Raw genomic sequence first — 25,007 nt, 5'->3', positions numbered from 1 at the left:
AGAGATAAACTGACAGTCCATGAAAGTTTAATGTTTGCAAAATTGAGTCTTCGAACAAGGAATGATAGAGACGCACAGAGCAAATAAAACATTTGAGAGACGCCACTGACAGAGATATTTTTCAGGAAGTGATATATGTCTCAATGAGCCTCTTTTTTTTCTGATGTTTCTCTCTACAGGTACCTGATGAATGTGACGTTTGAGGGGCGTAATCTGTCGTTCAGTGAGGACGGATACCAGATGCACCCCAAGCTGGTCATCATTCTGCTCAACAAGGAGAGACAGTGGGAGAGGGTGAGAGAAAAGGAGCAAGTGTGTGCTTGTGTGTGTGTGCATGTGTCTATATTCAGCCGTATCCTGTAGGTGCAGTACCTGATTGGTCCACAGGTATCTGTCTGCTATCTGCATCTCATCTCTTATCATCTGATTTTCACTTTTTAAGCATTTTAAGCCTAAAGCTTTACAGGCGCTACTCTGATTAGATTCTATCAACTCAGCAAAGGTGCCTTTGAGCAATACACTGCAGCACAGGCTCCGTGTGAGTGGGGATGTATTAAAAATGCTTGTCTGATCATTTTAAAAGTTCGGAAAGCTATTGCATACTACCAGTCATTTCTGTAGTATTTTTTATGGAGTCATCCTTTAGTGTGTCTGTGCTGCATTCAGTCTGCCAAAAAAAGTGTCGAAAAATCACAGACTTTTTAAAGCCTTGAGTTTGGCATTTTGATCCTCACCATCGTGAATTTTTGGAGCCAGAAGTGGCCCTATTTGAGTGAGAGGGTGTAGCTAAGCCCAATGCTAGCTGCTAGCTTATTAGCACAATGGTCTAATTTTGTTTTTCCTAGGATGGTAAAGGCATGACCCGCCCAACTCTCCCTCTGATGGTGCTCATTGCTTTTGTTGGTTACGTTGGTGAGGTTTAGGCAAGAGGAGTTAGGTTAATGTTGGAGTAAGAATGTCAGAGTAAAGGCCTTTGCACACTGAGTCCATGTTTTTTTTCGGATGTGTTTTTTATAGTCCATCAGCAGAAAATAAGAAACCTTGCACACTGAGCCCAATGTGTTTTATTGTTCTAGTGAAAAACCATTAAAACAAAATGTTCTTACTGGAAAAACTGAACATCCAACGCCTGAGAGGATCTTTAGTACAACCAAACGCTAAACAAGACTTTATTAGGCCACCAAAATATCACAAGTACTTTTCATGAACCCAGTGAAATAGCAATAGCTAAGGCTACATCTGTACCAGTGGTTCCCAACTGGTCCAGCCACAGGATCCAGATTTCTCCGTAGTCATCAGTTCAAGGTCCACACAGTTCAATATATTTAGCATAACACTTGCGTTTGGCCATGTAGTTGAGCTAGTTTGCTGTCTCAGTCAAGTAGCTGTCTGGTTTTCACTCAATCTACAGCAGGAAATGGCACTTCAAAATAAAAACTCTGTGCTGGAAATTCACTGTACTTAAAAATAAAGTGTGTTTTTTACAAACTTGACATGTTTGCGAGTCACTTGTGGTCCATTCAGAATGAGCCTGCGACCCACTTTTGGATGGTGACCCACCAGTTGGGAACCACTGATCTATACTCTGTGAATCTGGGGTTAAGCCATGGTTGTGTTACCTAACCAGCATCACCATGGTAGTGGTTTGTCAACAGACAGCACCATCCCTGGCCTGAATTTTGCATAACTTTAAAGATAAACTCAGCAGGATTGGCAATTAGTTTGTAAACACGCTCATCAGTGAAAGCCAACCCAAGATTCTCTCTCGTTTGGCATTTTGCCTCACTATATTTGCGTTTTTTCGACACTGTGTCTCTTGGATGCTTGCTGCTTATGGTCTGGCACCTGGTCACTGCCTTTTTATAAAGCCTTGTATTCACCTGAGCAATGGGGGTGAACAATTGTTAACATCCCAAGCACATAAATTCAGAACAAAAATAGAAAACACAGGCAGAGGGCAGAGTCTCTGCAGATAACATACCTTTAAGTCTTAATAACATTTAAACTAGTAAGTTGTATACAAATTTGCCCCCCCCTTTAAAGTTGTCATGAATGTTGACATTAGCTATAAAGACCAAAATTGTTTTTTGTTCTAGGCTGTAAACATGTTTATTCCTGCTGTAAAGCTGGGCATTTAACCATGAGAGTTTAGGAGGATTGACTTGATCTTGGAGCCAGCCTCAAGTGGCCATTAGAGGAACTGCAGTTTTTTGGCACTTGCGTGTTGGTGTCATTTGTCAGCCTTGCAGGTTGCTGCCTGTTTTGTTTTTTTCCCCTAGTTTTTATAACATAAAAATAGTGTTCATGTAATACTGGGGACAAGTGTTCATCTTAATGTAACTGCAACAAAGATAACTCAGAGGATTATGCTGTGCACAGTTAGTAGGAGCAAAAAGACATGCTCTATAAGACATGATTTTTAGAAAGTGAAAATTAATTATGCATGTTTTGCTGCACATTTCTGGTACAGTACTGCATGTCCCTCGTTTGCACACTGAGGCTTCCTCTTAAAATGATCTCTGTAACAGTCAGACCTGCAGCTACTCAGACACTGAGAGGAAGACAGAACTTGTAGCTGGATTTGCTTAAAGCTCCCCTCCAGCCAGAGTGACTTCCTGTTTAACGGTTAACGTTCTTCCTCAAACAGAAAATGGGGGTGCGTTTAATAGTTGGACGTAATCCATAACCATGGCAACCAGATTGCAGCTACATTAGCTTGGAAAACAGCGATTTGGCCCTGAATTTGATGAATTTAGGTGAGGTGGCATTTGGCTGCTGCTGCACTGAGGAGCTGCACCACTGCACACCAGCCACAGTGTACTGCAGGAGGGATAGATATGTTGCTCAGGTCTGCTGTTTGAAATGCAGTTATGGGACATTTTGGAGGTGCATCGTTCACCAGTACCATCTGCTCTCACCTCAACTCCCAGCACCGACACCGCCCCAGGCAGCACTTTGATTCTTTTTATTTTATTGTTTCTCTCATGGAACTTTTCTCTTGTTGATGTATGGGGATGTCCTTCATGTCTGGGCTCAAAGTTGCGCTATTCCCAGCGTCTGTACCTGTTAGAGGCCGGTGCTGGTGGATGATCCAAGCCTTAAAACAACCCAAAACTGCATTTCAAATGTTGTACCTCTGCAACATGTTCTACCATCCTGTGATGCTCTGTGGACAGGAGATGGTAAAGAAGAGAGGGAGGGAGGGAGACAGTCGGTGTGTTGTGCTGATTCTGCCGGTGGGATTTTGTGTAATCCACACCATTAATTACACCTGTTCACCACGCACACGGATGCCATACTGAAAATAAACAACAGACTAAACTAATTAACTAAACTAATTTCCAATGATCCTTTTTTTCAGTCAGGAAAAAAAAACCCATAACCAAATCTGACTTTGAAATAATATCTCATCAGAAATCACTTCTTTCTATGTCTAATTTAAAATTTGGAGATTTCATCTTCAAATTTTAACTTTCAAATATTAAAGGGTACGTTTTGAAAAGTCACTCAGGGAGGCTCAAGGAAAAATATTTATAGCTTAGGGAAGGGTAAAAATATAAAGAATAAAAAGTCACACTTCAGCCACCCTCCTCGTCAGATAAGTAAAGAACAGTCCCTAAAATACAAGATAAGTTGACTGGGTAGCTCACAATTATGTTTATAAGGTTTATGACGGTGCACCTGTGTTTGGAGGATGACATGTGACCTGCAGCTTCTGTTATAGTCATACGTCATCCTCCCGTTATAGCAACAACTTTGTAAACTTTGAGCACATTATTTGTCCTAAAATATTAAAGGGAGAGTGTAGGTAATCAACCTTGTCAGGAAACGACATACTTTAAAAATGCTAAAATAGACTGCAGGTGGCTTTAAACTGACACCATGTAACTTTTAGGTAACAACCCAGTGTTGACATGTTTTTGGGTCCAGTGAGACTGTGGTGAGTTACTCTTGTCGGATCCCAAGTGGAGATGGTAGCTGAGCCGTGATGCTGTTGACCTCAGAGGCCTTGTTTATCAAAGCATGTTTGCTCAGAAACTTTATGTAAAAACCAGAACATTAGTAGTGCAAGTTGTGCCAAACATGCGTACTTACACCTTCATTCAAACAACACTGACAAATCTCACCTATTCTATATTCATCTGCTTGTGCACGTACAGGCTCTTTACCATACCAAAATGCACCCAGAATGCCAAGTATGGTCAGCCCCGTCCCTTTGAGTCTCAGTCCCCTTAATGTTGAGGTACATGTTGACAAAAGGAGCAACTGAGAAAGATGAAGACGAAAAACATCACAGACAGTGAAGTTCAGATACTGAAGTGTCCTGGGAGTAAATGCGTGGGAACGCTTCCCAGACTTAGGGAAACAAGCCTAATTTATGTGTGTTCCTGTATTAATACTAATTTTGTTATATTTTGCACAGTGTTCTTTGGACTGAGTTTAAATATTGTTAACTAGCACAAGTTAAAATATTTGTTCTTTAAATGTCTGGTAGCTAGGATAATTATGCTATTTATTCAAATCCTGACAAACCAGACCTTTGTGACACCTTCACAAATAGCATGTCCAAAGATAAATAAATAATTAAAGGCCTACAGCATGTCACCCTACATGATGGTCAAATAAAGAACTGCAGTACACAAAATAAACACAAGGCAAAGTACCATTTTAGTGTAAAAGTGACCACATTTGGATGACTGGGTGGAGCTAACCCTAACGCTAGCTGGTAGATGGGGTTGGCACTGTTCATTTACAGCTACTGTGATAATGCTAATGCTAATTTTTACTGGCGAAAAACAGGCTTAAAACCATGAAAACAAAATGTATTGTGATGTGTTCACACTACAAGCAACAACGCAACAACAGTGTGACCAGTTCCAGTATCGCCGAGTTGCCATTTAAGTGTTGTTTAAGCGCTTGTTAACATAGTTACATCATTATGGGCTTGTGTGTGTCTGCTACGGGCCACAAAGCACCAAGACTATTCATCATTTAAAGTTTGTACTTGGTCAAAAAAACATATCCATGCTTTTGAGCAATGTCTGAGCCCATTTTAACATCACATTTCACCACCTCATTGCCTCCCTGTATGCACCACAATGCACAGAAAGCTAGCTTAGTGTTAGCTAACTGAGCTAAATACAGCTTGAGACAAAACATATGATTGGTTGACATATCACTGTGTCATTGGAGCGCTGAAAAAAGTTGAAGCCAGCTCAATGTTGATTTGTAGTTCATCACACCTGCACGCAGCAACATGTTTTAACATCACTTTGTAGCTTCATGTCACCGGCTTCCACTGAAGATTACCTGTAGCCTGATGCTGTGTCGCTCTTAGTCTGAACACAACATAAAGGGTCTTTTAGTACAACCAAATGTTGAACAAGACTTTTTAAGATGACCAAAGCTTTACAGTTAACTTTCATGAACTGAAAACAGACTGAAATAGCAACAGCTACGCCTATACTCATGTGAATCTGTGATTATGCCATGATTACATTACCCAACCAATGTTGCCCTTAGTTGCCAACTGTGAGTTATATAAAAATGACCCCTCTGTGCAGCTTCCATGAACAGGAACTGTAGCTGTAGAGACCAAAACAGTTTTTCATGCCAGGCTTTATTTCTGCTGTTAAGCCTTTTAACATGGGGGTCTATGGAGATTACACTCTTGGAGCCAGCCTCAAGTGGCCATTAGAGGAACTGCAGCTTTTGACACTTCAACGTTGGCTTCATTTTCAGCCCCGGAGGTTGCAGCTTGGATTAAAATCTATGCGTACAATAGGCCTTTGAACTTGGGAGGATGAACGTTCAGCTCATAGACTGTGTGAAATAGTGGATGCAGGCATTTTGGTTGTCGCCATCTTGTTTTTTTGGAGCCAGAAGTGACCATATTTGAGGATGGAGCTGTTAATTAGCAAGGGGTGGATTTGACTCATGGGCTGTAGCTACACCTGGCAGACAGGGGGTCAGTAGTTAGCAGTGTCATCTCACAGCAGGTTATTGACTCTGAATTGTCCATAGGTGTGAATGTGAGTATGAATGGTTGTCTGTCTCTATGTGTCAGCCCTGTGATAGTCTGGTGACCTGGTCAAGGAGTACCCTGCCTCTCGCTCAATGACAGCTGGGATAGGCTCCAGCCCCTGTGCCAGGATAAGCGATTACAGATGATTGAATGAACGAAAAATTAACATTTAAACTGGTGCCGCCCCCCACCCCCTTGTAGCTGTGATGAATGTTGAAATTAGAGACCAAAACCATTTTTTTTTACCAGGATGTAAACATGTTATTTCTGCTTTAAAGTTGGGCGTTTCTAACACTTCTGCGTTGGCTTCATTTTTCGTCCCCAGAGGTTGCCAGTTGGTTTAGTTATAAAAGACTGTGGTGTTACCGGACAGCAGTTTGACTCGGTGAATAACAACCAAACTTCAGTGCAACTTTCTATGTGCTCCGTCAGCTTTGTCTAAACAGGCGAAGGTTAAAAACTATTGTGCAGATGGAGAAATAGATAGATTGTCTAAGTATGAGTGGGAGAGGAGGTGGTGGTGCAGACGGGGCAACAACAGCCCTGAGTCATACTCCAAACCAACAACCTTATGCGAACTTGATGCTCCACGCCACCTGCAAAGTCACCAGCCTGCGTCTGTGTTTCCGTATGCTCACCCTCCATTGTGTCTGTGTCCTGCAGTCTGACTCCTTTGACTCTCCCTATTCTTTATTCTCAGTGTTTCTCTCTTTCTTCTGCCTCTCTAATCTATATTCTGTCCTCTGATCAGAGAACAAGGTGAATCGCTCCCCTCCTGTCTCCCCTCTCTCTCTTTCTTTCTTTCTCCCCTTGCAGTCTGCACCACCCCTTCTCTTTCCTTCCCCCTCCTCCTCCTCCTCCCGCTCCCTCACTCATGTTTAATTCTTAGCTTGACTTCCAGCTGAACCACTTTTCTTGGATCCTAATGAGTTCCAGCTCCTACAACCACGCTTCCACTGCACCTTTGAAGTAGTGTGAAGACTCTGTAGTGTCCAGTCCAGTTTACTCCCCTCCGGGCTGATTTTTAACCCCTTTCTCTCCACCTCCCTCCCCCGTTCTCTCCTTCTCTCCATCCCCGTCTGGCTCTATTGCGTCCTCCCGCTCAGTCTGTCTTTGTCCAGATAAAAGAGGGCTGCATTGTGCCCCAGAGATACACAGCCGTAGCTTGCCCACTCCATGCAGCCTTGGCAAGTTTGTGTTCCCTGGAGTGCAATATGTGTGTGTACATTTCCATATTTAACAAGCGTGCGAACCTTTACACACTGGCGCCGCGGCTCCCTGTCCTGCCCTCTCTCCCATTACAGTGTGTCCAATTAGCTGATGATCCATATCCATATCCACCCACATCTTTCTCTCGATGAAAGTGGCCGAGTGGGCACTTCTAGACGAAAGGGCACAGGCAGGTATGGTTTCACGTGACCAGCATCCGGGGGAAATTTACTAATTGACGGCACTCTTTCAGTGGAGTAGAGCCACAAGGGCTGGAGGGCCCTCCAGACGTACAGCTGGACACTCCTCTACAGAAGAGCCAGCATTTTGCATGTGAAAGAGCTCCATCTCTGACTTTCCCTCCCCGTCACGCAGACACTCACCCGACCCTTTCTTTCTCTACAATCGCAGCCATTTCTCATATCTCTCTGTCTCCTCGTTTAGTCTCTCCATCCAATTCTGTCTCCACCCTCTCCTCTTGATCTGAATTCTGCTCTTTCCCCTGTTTCAGTCTCGTCCTTCCCGTTAACCTTGTTCTCATTCTCCACTCTGGGTCCCAATCCTCTCCTCGCCTCGCCTCGCCTGTCTCTTCTCCTCCTCCTCTCACTAACTTCCCGTGTCACAGTGTTCACTTGTATATTTTATTACCAGCCATAAAATTCTTCTGTTCATTTGCTACCTTATTGTCATTTTATTGACAGATGGACTAATCACAGTTAAACCCAGAAACACAGAAAATAAGGCAATAAAAGCCGAATCGGAGTGAGATGTTTTTGCGTAACAAGTATTCAAAGTCTACAGTGTGTTATTGGTGATGTGTTTCAACAGTTTGTAAGAGCAGATCTGTGGTTAGTTTTGAGGGACCGGAGTAATTGCAGCGTGGAGTATAATCTGAGTTCATGTTTTTATATTATTTATAGGAGATCTTCTCTACCTGTGGCTATCAAATAGTATAACTCCTCCCCTTCTGTACGCAGATGGAGCGCGTAAAAATGTCCAGATATACTACTAGTGAGGAAAACATTCAGGGAGCCTATGAGCCCTGATCGAGCCTAAGGAAGGTCTTGCTTTTGCTCTGAAAATATGTTGGAAGTGCACAAAAAATAGAGCCCAGGCGAGCAATACCTCACTTTGGTGTCAGGTTAGGACAGTTTCTTTGGGAAAAACTGAATCTGAAGTTCTCTCATTTGCATCCCGTCCAGTTAGGAAGAGGTGTGAAGTTCGCCACAAAAAAACCTACTGACACTGATATTTTTAAGGCAGTCTGAATCACTTTTGTTTGCCGTGTGTCTCTGCAGGTGGGTAAATGGGAGAACGGTTCCCTGTCCATGAAGTACCATGTGTGGCCTCGCTATGAACTATATGGGGGGGCAGCAACCAGGGAGGATGACCACCTGTCCATCGTGACGTTGGAGGAGGCTCCGTTCGTCATCGTGGAAGACGTGGATCCGCTCAGCGGGACCTGCATGAGAAACACTGTGCCCTGTCGGAAACAGATCAAAACACTGTAAGAGTTACAGCTCAGATGTTCCAACTCAGAGTCAGAATCAGTAATAGTAAGTAAGAATCAACAGTAATTAGTATCTAGTTCCTAAAATATTGAGCCAGAGGGTACTGTTTGTAGCTCTGGTTGAGGGTGAGAGGCTGTCAGCAGATAAACAGAGATCTGTGTGGATACATGAGACCCTAAAAAAGAGGGTGGGTCACGTGGAGTACCACCAGTTGGTCCAGGAGCTTGTCCTCCATCATGGACGTTTCCAGGCATATTTTAGGATGACTCGGGGGCAGTTTGACAACCTGCTGTCTATCATCAGGCCGTATGAGTAACCAGCAACAGCTACCACCAGTTTCTCCTCCATTGTTCACCAACTATAATCTTGTTGTCGTGACCACCACAGAAGGCCTGCCTCTCAAATCATCTGATTGAACAATGGGGAAAAAGAGATGACGTGGGGTGCTTTTTTCCTGCTTTTTTCAGCTCGAGGGGTTCAGAGCGCTCCAGCAAAAACGCCAGGCGCCTAGGACCGGAAGTGCGAGGCAATGCAAAACAAAAAGCTCTCTCCAGCTGCTAAAGCACTTTCTGTGTGATCAGGACCTTAATCCTCACTAGGGCTGTCCCTGGCTAAGAATTTACATCGTCAGATCTGATACGTCAGGTGTTGCCTACGGTCAACTGATAGTCAAATTGTGTTTTTTATTTTCCTCAGTGATCCATATTCTCCTTTGTGACATTAGTTTCCTTTTTTTCCACCCCAGAAAAAGAGCTGAAACACCCAATTAAACAATTTGGCATAAGAACTTATTTTATCGTACTACGCACTCCATCCAGCACTGTTTGTTGTGTTTCAGGGCTGCATGTGTAGGTGCGGTGCTGTCTGTAGTGCTGAGAGGGAGCGTGAAAGATCGATAGCAAACTGACAGAACCCGTTATTTAGTTCAGTTCCTGCTTGCTCTCTGTGGTTGTTAACAATGTTTAGCTTTCTGTGAGCACCATGTTCTTATGTGAGTGCTCTGATTAATACATGTATACCAGAATAGGTTATATATTATGATTTTTTGGGAGAAACCAAGCAGTTCTATGTAAAATCAGACATTCAGCACCGCCACATAGCCCGAATTGATCGATCTTTTGTCTCATAACCACATTTTCCTGCAACTGTGACCAGGCCACTTGGATCTAATCATCAAAGAGGGAACTATCCGGGTCGCCGCTGACATTCGAATTCCAAATCAACATATAAACGCTTTTTTGCATGCCTATTCATTCTGTTTAAACCCGGTATTTCTGCACAGTTGCAGATAGAGATTAGGTTGCACTAATATTATTAGTATTATACTGTTTACAGGATTAGATGCCAGTGGTGGCTGTGTAGGAGTGTTCCTGACTCATGTGATACAAACATTACTAATAACTCCAGAGAGTTGTGAAGTCCAAAAGTCAACATTTACGATACAAAACAGAATCATTTAAAAAATTCCCAACATGTTTTTTATCTGTATATCTGTATCTTATCTTTATTTGTCAGCATTAAGCTTTTCAGTAACAACACTTTCACTGCAATCCAAAAACTGTTTGCTTTCCCGTTTGCTGCACGCACTTGTATTAACAGGGCAGTCTGACAGCAATCTGACATAACCATAAATTACATTTGTTCATTAAAGACAGTTGATTGAATAAAAATGGACAAACTCATTTAACCCAGTAAATCAGTTTAATCAAACTGAGGATTCCCTCTGAGGATTTTTTGTTCTTTCAGGGTGATGATGTCATAAAATATGATGACAGACATTCAGAGCCTCATTTGAAAACCTCAACGGAAGCTCCAAAAATATAGCCCTAGAATCGAGGTTAAAATGTCTGAGAAACAAGAATGAGGATGCATGTCAAGAAGAAAAATACATCAGATTATTGTGAAAATGTAATTCAGCACACATCAACAGTGACTCACAGATCTGACCACTGCAGGACTGACCAGAGCAGAAATGAAAAGGAAAAAAACTGCCCAAATTTTGCCTGTGAACGATGTTAATTTCCCACGACAGCTTTGCAGAGCCAGAGGTAGAATCAGTTCACACTTCATCGGTGTGAGAGTGACAGTGCCAGATACACCAAATCACGACCGCAATTAACAATTCATGCCAGTTTCGGACAGAAGTACATATCTGATTAAATAACTATCTGTCTGTCTACCTGTATATCCACCTACGCAGCAATCAGACGAAGGATTCAGGGATCTACATAAAGCGCTGCTGTAAAGGATTCTGCATCGACATCCTCAAGAAGATCGCCAAGTCTGTGAAGTTCACCTACGACCTTTACCTTGTCACAAACGGCAAACACGGCAAGAAGATCAACGGGACGTGGAACGGCATGGTGGGAGAGGTGAGGCGATACCTCAGCATCTCTGTCACTTTTATTTTGGCAGCCTGTTCTGTCAGTAATTGTGTGTAATGTATTAGACAGATACACACCAGCACACAACTCTGAAAGCTGTTCAGTCTGTGGAAAGCTGCCAGATTTTGCAGGTCATCAAGTACGGCCTCTTTGTGCTCGTCGTGGTCATGCATGTGTAAATGACACGATGGTCTCATTAGAAGTTTGTTGGCAAAGTGTGCAAATGAAGATTGCACCTAATTCACACTTTGCAGCACCATCTTATTATTACTTCTGTTTAAAAGGTGTCGTTGAGACATTTGGGCCGTCAGAGTAGTGGAGTACTGTATGCTGCGGAAAGACATATTTGGCAGTGAGTCAGGCAAGAAAAGTAGAATGACTTCTTTCCCTTCATTTGAGGCAGAAAATGCTCCAATTACAGAGTAGGCTTTGGTGCACCAAGCAGCCAGCTTTGGCGCAGAAGTGAAAATTGAAATGTATTCAACAAGTTCTGAAAATAGAAAAAAACAAACAATAAAACTTTGACTCCCAGCAAAACAGTTTAGTAGAAAACAATGTGAAAAACAGAGACTTGTTGTCCTACTCACTGAAGAGGTGTCAGCTGAAGCTTATTGTGCGTGCCCATTTTACACCTACCCTACGCTACAACTGCCAGCAAGCCACTCTGAGCAGGCAGCTTTATATTTGTCTTTAAATTACTAAAACAGGAAAAAGACTCCTCAGGATTTGAGATGCCTTAATGTTCAGTTGGTTCTTGAAAAGTTGTTTTTGTCATAATTCATATAGCTCTCTTTTGAAGTATAGAAAGTGGTTTTGGAATTGAATGTTTCCCCATACTCGCACACATTAGGTATCTTGTGTGTGTTAAGTCCTTAATTTTGTACAGTAATTCAATAGATTGTCACATTTTTGCTTTGATATAATTTCTATGTGGTTGCCAACATAATTTGTTATCTATAATCCCTCCCAAAAAATTACATTTCCGCGTCACTTATTAGAAGTTTGCTTTGTAAATTTATTCACAGTTGCTAAAGATGGTGAATTTGGTCTTGCTTAAATTCAGAGATAGTTTGGTAAAATCTAACACTCTAGGGCTCATACACATTCCATGTGTTTCACCACTTGGAAAATGAAGATGCTACTTGGGTGCTACTTTAATGACAACTTTCAAGGGGCAGAGGCAGGTTGCACCTGAATTTGCTAAGCGAACATAACTAGCAACGTGTCATAGCCTACTTACTTGAAAAGTTTGTAGCTGATCTTCCAGACGTTTTTTAAGTGTCTGTGAGACTGACCGTGAAGCTGTGGGTATCTCTGCACTAAAATAATCAGCATCTCCCCCACTTTTACCTCAGACTGATATTTATGGAAGAAAGGAAAGATATCTGCTGACACATGATATGTGATGTGCAGTGAGGCAGCTGTGGCGCAGGGGTAGAGCAGGTCATCAAAATCCAGTGCTTGGGCAGTGACTTGCGGCGTCAGACACCAACCAAACAAGGTGTCCTTTAACATCGGTATGATACGCAATCGGTTGCCGTTATAGTTTAATGGCACCCAGCGGCATCAGAGGGAAATGCGGCAGGACAAGGATGAAAGTTAAGACGGTGAAAGTCTGAGTGGTATGGGCCTGAGGGGTAATGGATGGGTCCAACAAACACCGACTTTCACCCAAGAGAGCGGTGTTCGCGTCCCGTAAGATTCTAAAGCCAGACAATGTTCTTTTCTCTTTTCTCCTAAACCTAACCACGTGTGTTTGTTGTTGAAGGAAAAAAACGTCAGTTCGTAGCGTCATACCGACGTAGTGCGTTTATTTTGAAAGAGACTGTGTGTAAACGTTAAATTTCCTGTGAAAACAGAAGTGTAGTTTGAAAGAAGACAACTTGACATGGCATCTCGTCAACAAGACAACCAGCAACCAACATACCCAGGGTACCTTGCACGTTGGCATCTCAAAGTATCCTTGGGCAAGATACTGAAGCCCAAATTGCTCTTGGTGGCTGCTCCACCAGCGTGTGAGTGTGTGTGAATGGTTACTGAGTAGCAGGTGGCACCTTATATGGTAACCTCGGCCACCAGTGTGACTGTGTGTGTGAATGGGTGAATGTGACTTGTAGTGTAAAAAGCGTTTTGAGTGGAGTTTTGAGTTTTGGGGTGAATAAATGATCCGTTGATCCGATCAGTCACTGAAGGTTACGTGTCACTTTCACTGCACCTGCTGTTCTGCTGCTCCGTCTGTGCACTCCATCTGTGGAGCAAATAATAACCAAGCGGTATAACATATATATATATTCCTAAGGCGCCCCTAATGAACGGTCCAGCTCCGAAAATAGAAAATCTTAACATGGTGGCAGATATTTTAATCGTGCCGGCCTGCCACACATAAATGAATTTGTAGGAAACCCTGGATGTGCGCTGCTGTGTTCCAAAAGTTGAACTTTGTTTATCTAATGACGCAGTTTGGGAACACTTGCGCGACGCATCACTCTCACTTTTGGGGGCAGCTTCCACACGTCTACATCAACAATGATGGATTTACAGGCCCTTAGAAGTTCCAACAAAATTGTTTCGATGTTTTACCACTACAATTTAAATTTGTTTTAAATGCAAATAAAAGAAAGTCTCGCAGCTTAAGTGCATATTTTATATACCTGTACTGTGTGCTTGGACACTGCAGATAAGGCAAACGCATGTGCTCATAGCCACAAATTAATGTGTACAGTTTATCATCATGTCGTCACTGTGATTCTTGCTTCTGGTTGTCGAGGTGGAGGTGAAGTAATGTCACAGTGTAGACAGAGTTACAGTTCACTTCTGGACCCAATGAACTGTGCTATATTTAGCTTCCATAGGAAGCTACCTGCAGGGTTCATTTCCTCTCCGAAGTGTGTTTTCATACCTTGAATTATGAGCGTTCCTTTCCAGGTCAACCCTCTGCCCAACGGGCCTAACACTTATGTCAGATGGGCTAAGCACCTCGCCCAAGGGTGCACACAGTTCAGTCAGCTGCAACAATTCACTCTGGGGCTCTAAACATTCCCTAATCGACATTGGTCCCGAGGTAAGGTCGTTGTCAGTTCTCATACTTCAACCTATAAGTGCGACGCTGCACTCGTGCCGTCTGACTTTGGCGATTGAAGGAAAAGGCAAACAGATCGATGGGAGCCCAAAGGTCACAGGTCGGAAACGCGCTCCGTGTGCTTCTCGGTGTGGACGCTGAAGTTTGAACAACCTTAAGAAGTCACAGACAAGTGTCTTTTTTTTTTTTCGTGCGGTAAAACTTTTGCTATTCAATTTACATTAAACTGACCCATTTAATCTATTATATAAAGCCATTTAAGTCATGCTGCCAGTGTCTTTAGTGGGCACTGAGCTGTAAGTGTGGTCACCTGTAATAAACTCCATCGCCCAGACTAAAAGCGCCGTAATGTGCCGTCTCCCTCTCACCTCCACAGATGAATGGTCATTGGAAGAAGGGGAGGGGGGCATTCATCTCAGCAGCTCTGTCTCTCTCTCTCTCTCTCTCTCATACAGACACACACACGCAGACAAGGGACATTTATGCATGAACGATCACAAAAATAAAAGAATATATGCATGAATGCCGACACATGGACACAGACAGGCACACACACCCAGACTGTGTCCATATGTGCACAGAGAGGACACACTGGTAATGTCAATTCATCTCCATCTCTCTCTCTCTCTCTCTCTCTCACACACTCACACACACACACACACACACACACACTTCCTCATATATCTGCTGTATCAAACAAAACCATCCCGTGTCCTTCTCCAGTTGGAGCAAAGCCAGAGCTACAGTATATCTCACACCATTAATGGACAGAGATCTGGACTGGCGCTGACACACACTCTCACACACACACACACACACACACTTGGACGTGCCTATGCACACTCCTGAACACTCACAGAGATCACTGAGGGCCTTTACACAATTTGCCACAGCTTGGAAAGACAAAAGATCAAAAAAAAAAAAAAAAAGAGAGGAAAATCAATGAACGCTTTAAGAAGGCCGACATTTTGTCATAACTCGATTCTGGCAGTGAGTGTCAAATTTCATGGGCTGCATTGACTCGTGCCGCCCCTAATACCCTTAATCTAAAATATTAGAGGCAATACACTTGATTACATGAGTTTGGCCTCGCTAGCGGAGTCGCACAAAGACACCGGCACACACACACCAGCTGAGACACATACACAAATCCTCGCTCACTCATTCTCAATAACACCCACATGGGTCACTTTCATAACACAGAGAGAACAAGTCGTAGGAGGGAGATGGAGAGAGCGAGCGGAGAGGGAGAGGAAGTGAGTACACTGCTGGATGGACTCGCTCTCTTCCCCGGGGAGACATTCGCACATTCAAGCACTAACACACACACACACACACACACACACACACACACACACACACACAGAAGCGAACATGCACATCCGTACTTACATGCTGACAGAACAAACAAGATTGGAAAGTTACAAATGCACACAGACACACACACACACACACAAAGCGCACGCTGGCAGACACAAACACTTTGAAAACTGCAGATAATGTGCAGAGTAGATGTGTAATATTCTCCCTGCCTGTAAAGGTCCACTTCACAGGTAGAGAACAAAGGTTCGCTCCCTTCTCTTTCTCTCTGTCTTTCTCCCTTTATGACTCACTCATATGCACACACACAGACACACACACTAATGCTGAAGCACATACTGGAGCTTTGACTCACAGCGCCACAAACGCCTTTATTAACTCAGTAAGACAGTCTCGTCCCACTTTACCCCCGTGCTGTAGGGCTGTAAAATTCGGGGCTAAATATACTACCTGTGCAGAGGTACTGACGGGAGCGAGGCAGGTAGAGGGAGGAGAGGCATTGGGGCGGCTATTTCAAGCAGCCATGACCCACTGTGGTAACCCACTTTCTTCCTCCCTCTTTCTGTCTCTCGCCCTCCCTCCCTCGGCGCGCATCACGAGTGTCCACTCCGAGCTGTGTGTGGAAAGTGCATTGTCCTCCCGCGCCATCTTTGTCTCTAACGTCTCCATTCTCAGGCTCTTTGCCTCACTTCATCCACTCTTCGTCAGACCTTTCCCATCTGCTGTTACGTCAAGTTTGATTTCCTACATTTCCCAGAATTCCTTTTGACACTTAACGGAGAGAGTGCCTGAATCTGCTGCATGCTTTATACATGTTAACCCGTTAACATTCTGCTCGACCGTTTGGAGCTTCACTTTGAGCTACTTTATCTAAATAAAAAATGTGTCAAGAATAACTCTACCTGATTGAGCTATCTCTACCGCTCGGTTTACGTATGTTAGCCTTAAATAAACCCACTACCTGTCGCTGTGAGTGGCATGGTGGTGCAGTGATTAGCTTTGTCGCCTCACAGAAAGAGGGTTCCTGGTTTAAACTCTGGGGCGGGGGAGCCTCTCTGTGTATCTTCTCCCTGTGTCAGCGTGGGTTTTCTGTGGGTACTCCAACTGCCTCCCACAGTCCAAAGACATGCGGGTTAATTGATAACTCTAAATTGTCCGTAGGTGTGAATGTGAGTGTGAATGGTTGTCTGTCTCTATGTGTCAGCCCTGTGATAGTCTGGTGACCTGTCCAGGGTGAACCCTACCTCTCGCGCAACGTCAGCTGGGATCGGCTCCAGCCCCCCGCGACCCCCAACAGGATAAGCGGTTACGGAAAATGAATGAATGAATGAATGTCGCCATGTCTTTAAACAGTATGCCTTTTCATTTCGCCTCCTACAGGAAGTTAATAACACAAAAAGCCACACAATAGACACGTTATAGTTTCAGATGTTTTACTGAACAGAATTTTGTAACTTTATACAAAAAATAAAAGTCTAAGTAGGGTTAATTTAAAAAAAACAACAACAAAAAAAACATGCTCTACCAAATTGTTCAATTGTCCTTTTATGCTAAAGGTAATGAAGCTTTGCTAATGTAATTAAAACTGACTATTTATCACAAAGTAAAAAATAACTGCTGATCATCGATCGTTGTTAAATGATGTGTTTAATGTTATCCATTATATACAGTACAGGCCAAAAGTTTGGACACACCTTCTCATTCAATGCGTTTTCTTTATTTTCATGACTATTTACATTGTAGATTCTGACTGAAGGCATCAAAACTATGAATGAACACATGTGGAGTTATGTACTTAACAAAAAAAGGTGAAATAACTGAAAACATGTTTTATATTCTAGTTTCTTCAAAACAGCCACCCTTTGCTCTGATTACTGCTTTGCACACTCTTGGCATTCTCTCCATGAGCTTCAAGAGGTAGTCACCTGAAATGGTTTTCCAACAGTCTTGAAGGAGTTCCCAGAGGTGTTTAGCACTTGTTGGCCCCTTTGCCTTCACTCTGCGGTCCAGCTCACCCCAAACCATCTCGATTGGGTTCAGGTCCGGTGACTGTGGAGGCCAGGTCATCTGCCGCAGCACTCCATCACTCTCCTTCTTGGTCAAATAGCCCTTACACAGCCTGGAGGTGTGTTTGGGGTCATTGTCTTGTTGAAAAATAAATGATCGTCCAACTAAACGCAAACCAGATGGGATGGCATGTCGCTGCAGGATGCTGTGGTAGCCATGCTGGTTCAGTGTGCCTTCAATTTTGAATAAATCCCCAACAGTGTCACCAGCAAAACACCCCCACACCATCACACCTCCTCCTCCATGCTTCACAGTGGGAACCAGGCATGTGGAATCCATCCGTTCACCTTTTCTGCGTCTCACAAAGACACGGCGGTTGGAACCAAAGATCTCAAATTTGGACTCATCAGACCAAAGCACAGATTTCCACTGGTCTTCTGCACAACACAACTGATGGTCCCAACCCCATTGATAAAGCAAGAAATTCCACTAATTAACCCTGATAAGGCACACCTGTGAAGTGGAAACCATTTCAGGTGACTACCTCTTGAAGCTCATGGAGAGAATGCCAAGAGTGTGCAAAGCAGTAATCAAAGCAAAGGGTGGCTATTTTGAAGAAACTAGAATATAAAACATGTTTTCAGTTATTTCACCTTTTTTTGTTAAGTACATAACTCCACATGTGTTCATTCATAGTTTTGATGCCTTCAGTGAGAATCTACAATGTAAATAGTCGTGAAAATAAAGAAAACGCATTGAATGAGAAGGTGTGTCCAAACTTTTGGCCTGTACTGTATATGCTAAAAATAATTTTTGGGAGTTCGATTTTTTTATGCCTCCGTGCCAGCGATAGCTGTAGCCGCAGGCATTATGATTTCGTGTTTCCTGTCCATGCGTACGTCACATTCTCATGAACGCAATATCTCAAGAACGAAGAATAAACTGATAACAATTTGGTGGTCAAAGGTCAAAGGTGACTTCACAAAACTTGTCTTTGGCCATTACTCAAGAATTCATACACTAATTATGACAAAACTTCACACATATGTCTATAGAATAGGATATAATAGGATATAATGATCAAGTGATGACATTTTATATTCAAAAGGTCAAAAGTCCGCTCCACTGTGACATCATAATGTTCTGCAACAACACCTTTGTGGCCATTACTCAACGTTATATCTCAGGAACAGAAGGGGAGACATTTGGTCAGGTGCTGGATTGGTGACACTAATCTCGGTGCCCATTTCGAAATGTGTTGATTGTATGAATCTTCTGTGCTGCCCGGGGGGAAGATATGTATGGCAGCCATGTTTTTTCAGACATGGATGTATAAATTGTAAGAGAAACCACGGGGCGGTAACTCTACTGTCTAAAGCCGTACTCGACCAGACAGTTGAGTTGTCATTTTATGGTCAAGGTACTAAAACTAAGAAAATAAACTCTCTACCATGAAGTGACGTCTCAATGGTTTGGTAGAGGCTGTATATGAAAAACTATGGGCTCTCTTCAAAAAAAGAAAAGATTCTCTGTTGTGTGTTATTGCCCCAGGAAAATAAAAAATGTAAAGAAATGCTTTATCCATTGCCTTTTTTTAGAGTGGACATTAAAGGGTATTCCTCAGACTCAACTTGTTGCTGTATTGCACAGCGGCCAGTTGACAAATAGCTTTTTGGACCTCTTCCACAACAGACTGTGTCTGCATGACTGTTGAACATCAGTGCAAAGTGATGCATCTAGACAGAAGATATTGCTCTTGGATAAGTACTGACACTAAAATCTAATATTTACTCCTGATATATTAGATTGCTGAAGAGGCTCAGTCACATTTATTCATTCATCCAGTGAAATAAGAGCAGAGCCAACAACAAAATGGTCAAAGAAACGTACGGGACGTTGTAAAAAGCTATTTCTCAGCGATGTTGAAATGAACTTGGGGGCTGCTACAGGATAACGACGTCCACCTTTGTCCAGATTACATTTCTTAAAAATCACCCACAAGCACACTCACCTTCAGGTGAACTGGTGGCTGTGAAAAACTATTTTTGTGCTGCCTTTTTTTTTTTTTTTTTTTTACAACAAGCTATTCTTATCTGTCTTGATTGAATTTGTTTTTGCATGTTCTTGTTGCAGCAGCACCAAACAAGACGTTCCCCCTCAGGGAGATGTTTTAGAACAGATTTTTCCTTTACTCTGCACTCCATTCATTACTGGAAGGATGAGAGACGTTTAGATAATTGATGCTATTTCTGTTTTCCTCTGTCTCTACTAGGTGGTGTTGAAGAACGCCCACATGGCCGTCGGCTCCTTGACCATCAACGAGGAGAGGTCAGAGGTCATCGACTTCTCCGTCCCCTTCATCGAGACGGGCATCAGCGTCATGGTCTCACGGAGCAACGGCACCGTTTCACCCTCAGCCTTCTTAGGTGAGGAGCACAGCAGAGACGTCAGAGACGGGCTGACGGACATTTTCTTTACATTTTCTGATATTGTAATTATGCAACTATCAAAGCATAAATGCTCAGTCTCTTGGGAATTTGATCTTTTCCACAGGCTGCTCAGAAAAAATGTCTTAGTTGTTACACCTCCTGGTTAACCGTATTTATTAGTGGCACCCTCTAGCTGCACCAGCTTTACACCTCAAGGTGTACAGGAGGAATTTGCAGGACAGGTAGCACAGGTGGAGATCCAGTCTCAAATATGAAACAATGATCCATGTTCACCATGAGGGCTGCTATAATACAGGCAGATGCACTCTGGTTTAATAGTCGACCATATTAGAGCGTACATAGGCCACGCCAGAGTCCTGCATCAGGTCGGATGACCCGTATAAAAGGTGATTCACAGGTAGTATTCGTCTTAAAACCTATCCAAACAGGACAAGTGTTGCAAGAGGGTCTCATTTAATTACTAATAACTGCGGAGGTCGACTGTGATCTAAATCCCATGCGAATCTGCCATGTCCGCAATTTGTCAAGTAAAAATTCCACCCCAAATTACCCCATATTTCACCAAACACAGAGGTCATGAGATCGTATTAGTCCTTCGCAAACTGGCATCTCTGTGATCTGGGGTTGTATTTCTGCCTCTTTGTTGATCGAAAGAATTAAGGAGGCTGCATTGGCATTTATAAATGAAAGTTTAGGCAGCATTTTGGGTGCAGGAGGCTCATCTCACAGCATAACATGGAGACCCATTCACAGAAAACGCGTACTCCAATCATTTAGAAGAGCGAAATCTCACAAGATGATGAGAAGGATGACATGTGACAATGTGTGGCAGATTCAGTTCTGTTTGTTTAACTCACATTAAAAGAAAACAGGAGGTTTACACTGCATATCACCACTGACCGGGCGCGTCATATCCAAGAAGTAATATACGTACATTTAAGTAAAATACAAACTTTGTTCACCCATGCAAATTTAATTTAATTAATTTAATTTCTGGGTAAAACAAAGAACATGCAGGTCACATCCTCAGTGTTGGATAATAAATATATTAAAATCAAATCAAAATAATTTAGTTACATAAATAAATAAATAAATAAATTTAGTTTTTTGATCTTCTGACTGCTGGTTTTAAGTTTCAGCTCTGTCTTTTACACCAGCTGGAATATTAGAGTCACTTCAATCAGTTGTGTTACTAACATGTTAACTGTGGAGATGTGCTGCTCGATATTATCAGAATAAGCAAAAAATATTCTTTTTCCTGAAGTATCTTCATTTTTAAATGTTTTATTTTAGATTTACATGTTTGAAATGATCCCAAAAGATCACTTAAATGTGCTGCCTAACCAAAACATATGAACGGGCATGGATATTTTTGGATTTGCGGTTTTGGGTTAGGCTGCTGATCTTGTCGGCGGGTCTAATTGGTCATTTTTGCGGGTGCAGTATTGTGAAAATCAGACTTGTGCAGGACTCTAGGCCTCGCCACAATACACAAATTTTTATTTATTTTGCAAACATTTTGTGGAAGTTAAACTATACATTTGGACAGAGGTAGCAGATTGGTTTCAAAGACTCTTTATGATTGTTTGACTTTAATGTAACTTTCTTTTCGCCTATACGTCTGCCACATTGAGAGCGCTGTATGGATCTTAGTCAGGTCACTTTAAGTTGACATCCATTTTCACACCTTTAGAAGTTGAACTCAAAGTGATTTAGTGGACACAAGTGATTAGAGCCAAGTCCTAATGCGTTTGTGTGATGATGAGGAGGCAGACAGGAGAGCGTGATAATGTGGCTAACTGTTTATTTATTCTCTCTTTCGCTTCCTGTCTCTTTGCCCTCTTGTATTTCCCACTCCTACTCCAATTCTCTGACTCTCCCTTCCTCTTCTCAATCTGGCGCTCTACATTTGCATATCTCTCTTGCCCTCTCCCTCTTTCGCTTCGTTTTCTTTCCCTTTGTCTCTGCCGCCCTCGCTCTTTTCTCCCTCTTCCTCCCTCCCCTGACGTCCCTCGCCTATTCCCCGTCATCTTACACTCCTCTTTTCCCCCCTCTTTTCTCTTTTCCTAATCTCTGTCCGTCCACGGTTCCTCCCTCAATCCCTTGTCTCCCTGGTCTCCCTTCTTCATCTCTCTCCCTCTCCTCTCTTTCACCCTCCAGAGCCCTTCAGTGCAGATGTGTGGGTGATGATGTTCGTGATGCTGCTGCTGGTGTCAGCAATAGCTGTGTTTATATTCGAGTACTTCAGCCCTGTGGGCTACAACCGCTGTCTGGCTGATGGCAAAGGTGAGAGGCCTCAGCTCAACACACTCCCAGACACACACACGTGCGCACACACACACACACACACACACACACACAGAGGCAGTGTACCTGTTGGGGGGTGGGCTGCACAGTGTTGGAGGATATAGATTTAAATGGATGCAGACATTTTCTCTTCTTTTCACCGTGCCGCCTCCCTCGTCTCTCACTCCTTTTGCTCAGAACACACCAGATGGGAGGGCGCGCTCAGGTTGAATTTACCAGAGAAATTATACCGTTGCAACATGTGTTAAAAGTAATGTTTTACTTTGCAATTAAAGTTAGACTTTTCAGCACTCTGCAGCAAATCTGTTTTGTAGGAAATATAACTGTCCAGATTACATTTATCTGCATGACAGCAAAGTGTGTACGGAGCCAACGAATATTAAGTCTCATTCATGAAATGTGAGCACAAGGAATTTGTGTGTTAACTGTTTGCAGAAGGAAATTTACTTCTGTATTTCCACATTCATCAATATGTTAGTTGCTCCGATCTTTTCATAGGTCGTAAATAATGATTGCACATCATTATTGCTTGAACTCCACGAATGTATCTCTTGTTTGAGTAGTGAAACTGTGAGAGTCACCTACTGACCAAACACTATCAGTGATGGCTGTCAGAATGTACATCGATTTAACACTTAACACAACACATACATCACCTCAGCTTCTGAGTTTGCTGTTGACTGCTCCAGTGGAGGCATGTCTATATGCCGATATACAGTCTTGTTTTCCTTAGCTGCACTGTTTTGCCCCAGGCGTGCTTCTCACTACCTGCACGTACCACTGTAGGATCTTTAAAATTAACTCAAGCCCTACCTTTTTAGCCTGGTTTTTAATTGAGCTCTCCTTTATTTTATTTTATTATTATTTTTATTGTTTTTCATTTTATTTTTGAAATTTTGTATTTATGATTATTGTGTATTTATTTTTATTAATCTGTTTTTATTTAGCTGGCATATTCTTCAACTTCGTTACTTATTTATTTATTTATTTTTAACTTATTTATTTTCCTATTTATTGAAAGATCTAAAATTTCGTTCTTTATTCTGAGTTTTTATTCTGCCTCTGGTGTTTTCTTTGTCAGTGGTTTTTTTTTTATTCTGTGACAACTATGATTTTTACAGCGGTATACAGTGGTACATGTATCAGTTGTAAATATTGGCTATCGGTATCTCTGTTTCATAATAATCGGTATCGGCATCGGCTCTGAAAAAACCATATCAGTCAATCCCTACTTCCTTCAGCAGAGGACATGGAGTTAACAGCATCTGTTACCTCCTTTCAGGCCTTTGATTTGTCCCTGTCACACCACTAATAATGAAATTATATATATGACAAAATATTTTTCTCTCAACCCCACTTCACCTAAAATACCTCTAATCTCAGTGTTGGAAAAGTTTTTCTCTCTTTCTCTTTCTTTGTTTACTCCACATATTTAATGAATGAAACCCATTATTCATCCTTAACATAGGCTAATCCAGGCACTAGGTTCATGGTCATTAGATCAAGGTGTTGGTTAAATACTGAAACTAAATACTCTAACTAATATACAACGTAGCTCACACATTTCACCAGTGTTGTCTAATCTAGTTTGGTTACTCACAGTATGCAGAATTGATTTTAGATCTTTTAATCACCTGTAAAGCGCTGCGTGGGCTGGCTACACTTTATATCTCTGAATGTCCCCTTGCCACAATGACATCACTGAGGTCTTCTGACCAAGGCCTTATGGCTGTCCCAAAATCAAGGCTTAAAACCAAAACCACTAATGTGTAGATGTACATAAAGTAGTGTGAGAGAGTGTGTGCAGAAATGCTAAAGCGTCTCTTAGCAACAGTTGAGTCCCAGTCCAGCTGCTGAACTGCTGTTGTGTAGGTGGAGACAAATAAATGATTGAATAAACAAAAGAAAATCAGAAATCTGGTGTTGCTTTTTACTTTTAACTAACAAATGGTGCTTGTAGGACTCTTCTATATTCATTCATTCATTCATTTAACTTTAGGATCACATGACAAGACACTGTTACTTTATTACCATTTTCCCATCTTGCATGTACAAAACAAATCAAAACGTGAAAAAGAAAAGAAACAAAAGACACAAATGGCTGCTCACACAAGAAAATACCAAACATGGCTAATTTGTAGGTTTGTTTGTATTTACAAAATACATATAAACAAAGTACCATGCAGTTCACAATAAAAAAGGAGAGTAGAAATAAAATGGAATGATTTAAACAGCACATTTGGCAGATTCGCTTTTCTGCCTCTAGATTATAACAAACCGTCTGATTTCAACAGTTTCAACAGTCAGAGGTCAAATATCAGATCTCAGCTGAGCACAGAGATCTTTGCTCTTTAGACAAATTGTATGTAACATAATTTGCAGCTGTACCATATTTAGTTTTTATCGTTGTAAAAGGACAGATTTGGGGAAAGCTTTTATACATAGTTTCCATCAATGGAATCACAGCTGTGGTTATATTCAGTACAACAGTGCTCCCTGTCATGTGATATTTCTTAAACATACAGCACAGTAAAGCCTAGTTCACATTACACGATTTTCACCCTGATTTTGCGTCGCAGAGACTATCGTAATCTTTTGAGTGTTCATACCTGGCGACGTTTGTTTCTGTCAGCAGGAGTTTCGCCAACTGTGTTATGACCTGTGTGTGCACACCACAAGATGTCTCCACCGAGCCCTCGCCGACAGAGCCCCAGA

General features: G+C 42.3%; 1 protein-coding gene across 3 annotated transcripts in view; it reads left to right on the top strand.

Annotated features, from left to right (window-relative positions):
* The window catches only part of grin2ba (glutamate receptor, ionotropic, N-methyl D-aspartate 2B, genome duplicate a), a 200,652-nt gene that overhangs the window by 142,455 nt on the left and 33,190 nt on the right, over positions 1 to 25,007 (top strand). For all 3 annotated transcript variants that reach the window (XM_078161815.1, XM_078161814.1, XM_078161813.1), the window contains exons 8-12: positions 180 to 294; positions 8,533 to 8,741; positions 10,946 to 11,117; positions 19,808 to 19,961; positions 22,146 to 22,271. In XM_078161815.1, coding sequence (XP_078017941.1) covers positions 180 to 294; positions 8,533 to 8,741; positions 10,946 to 11,117; positions 19,808 to 19,961; positions 22,146 to 22,271 — 776 coding nt within the window. The remainder of the gene's footprint in view (positions 1 to 179; positions 295 to 8,532; positions 8,742 to 10,945; positions 11,118 to 19,807; positions 19,962 to 22,145; positions 22,272 to 25,007) is intronic.

Source organism: Epinephelus lanceolatus, chromosome 18, assembly GCF_041903045.1.
Source record: "Epinephelus lanceolatus isolate andai-2023 chromosome 18, ASM4190304v1, whole genome shotgun sequence".
Taxonomy (NCBI): domain Eukaryota; kingdom Metazoa; phylum Chordata; class Actinopteri; order Perciformes; family Serranidae; genus Epinephelus; species Epinephelus lanceolatus.
The sequence above is the reverse complement of the archived record's forward strand: the minus strand, read 5'-3'. Positions and strand labels throughout refer to the sequence as shown.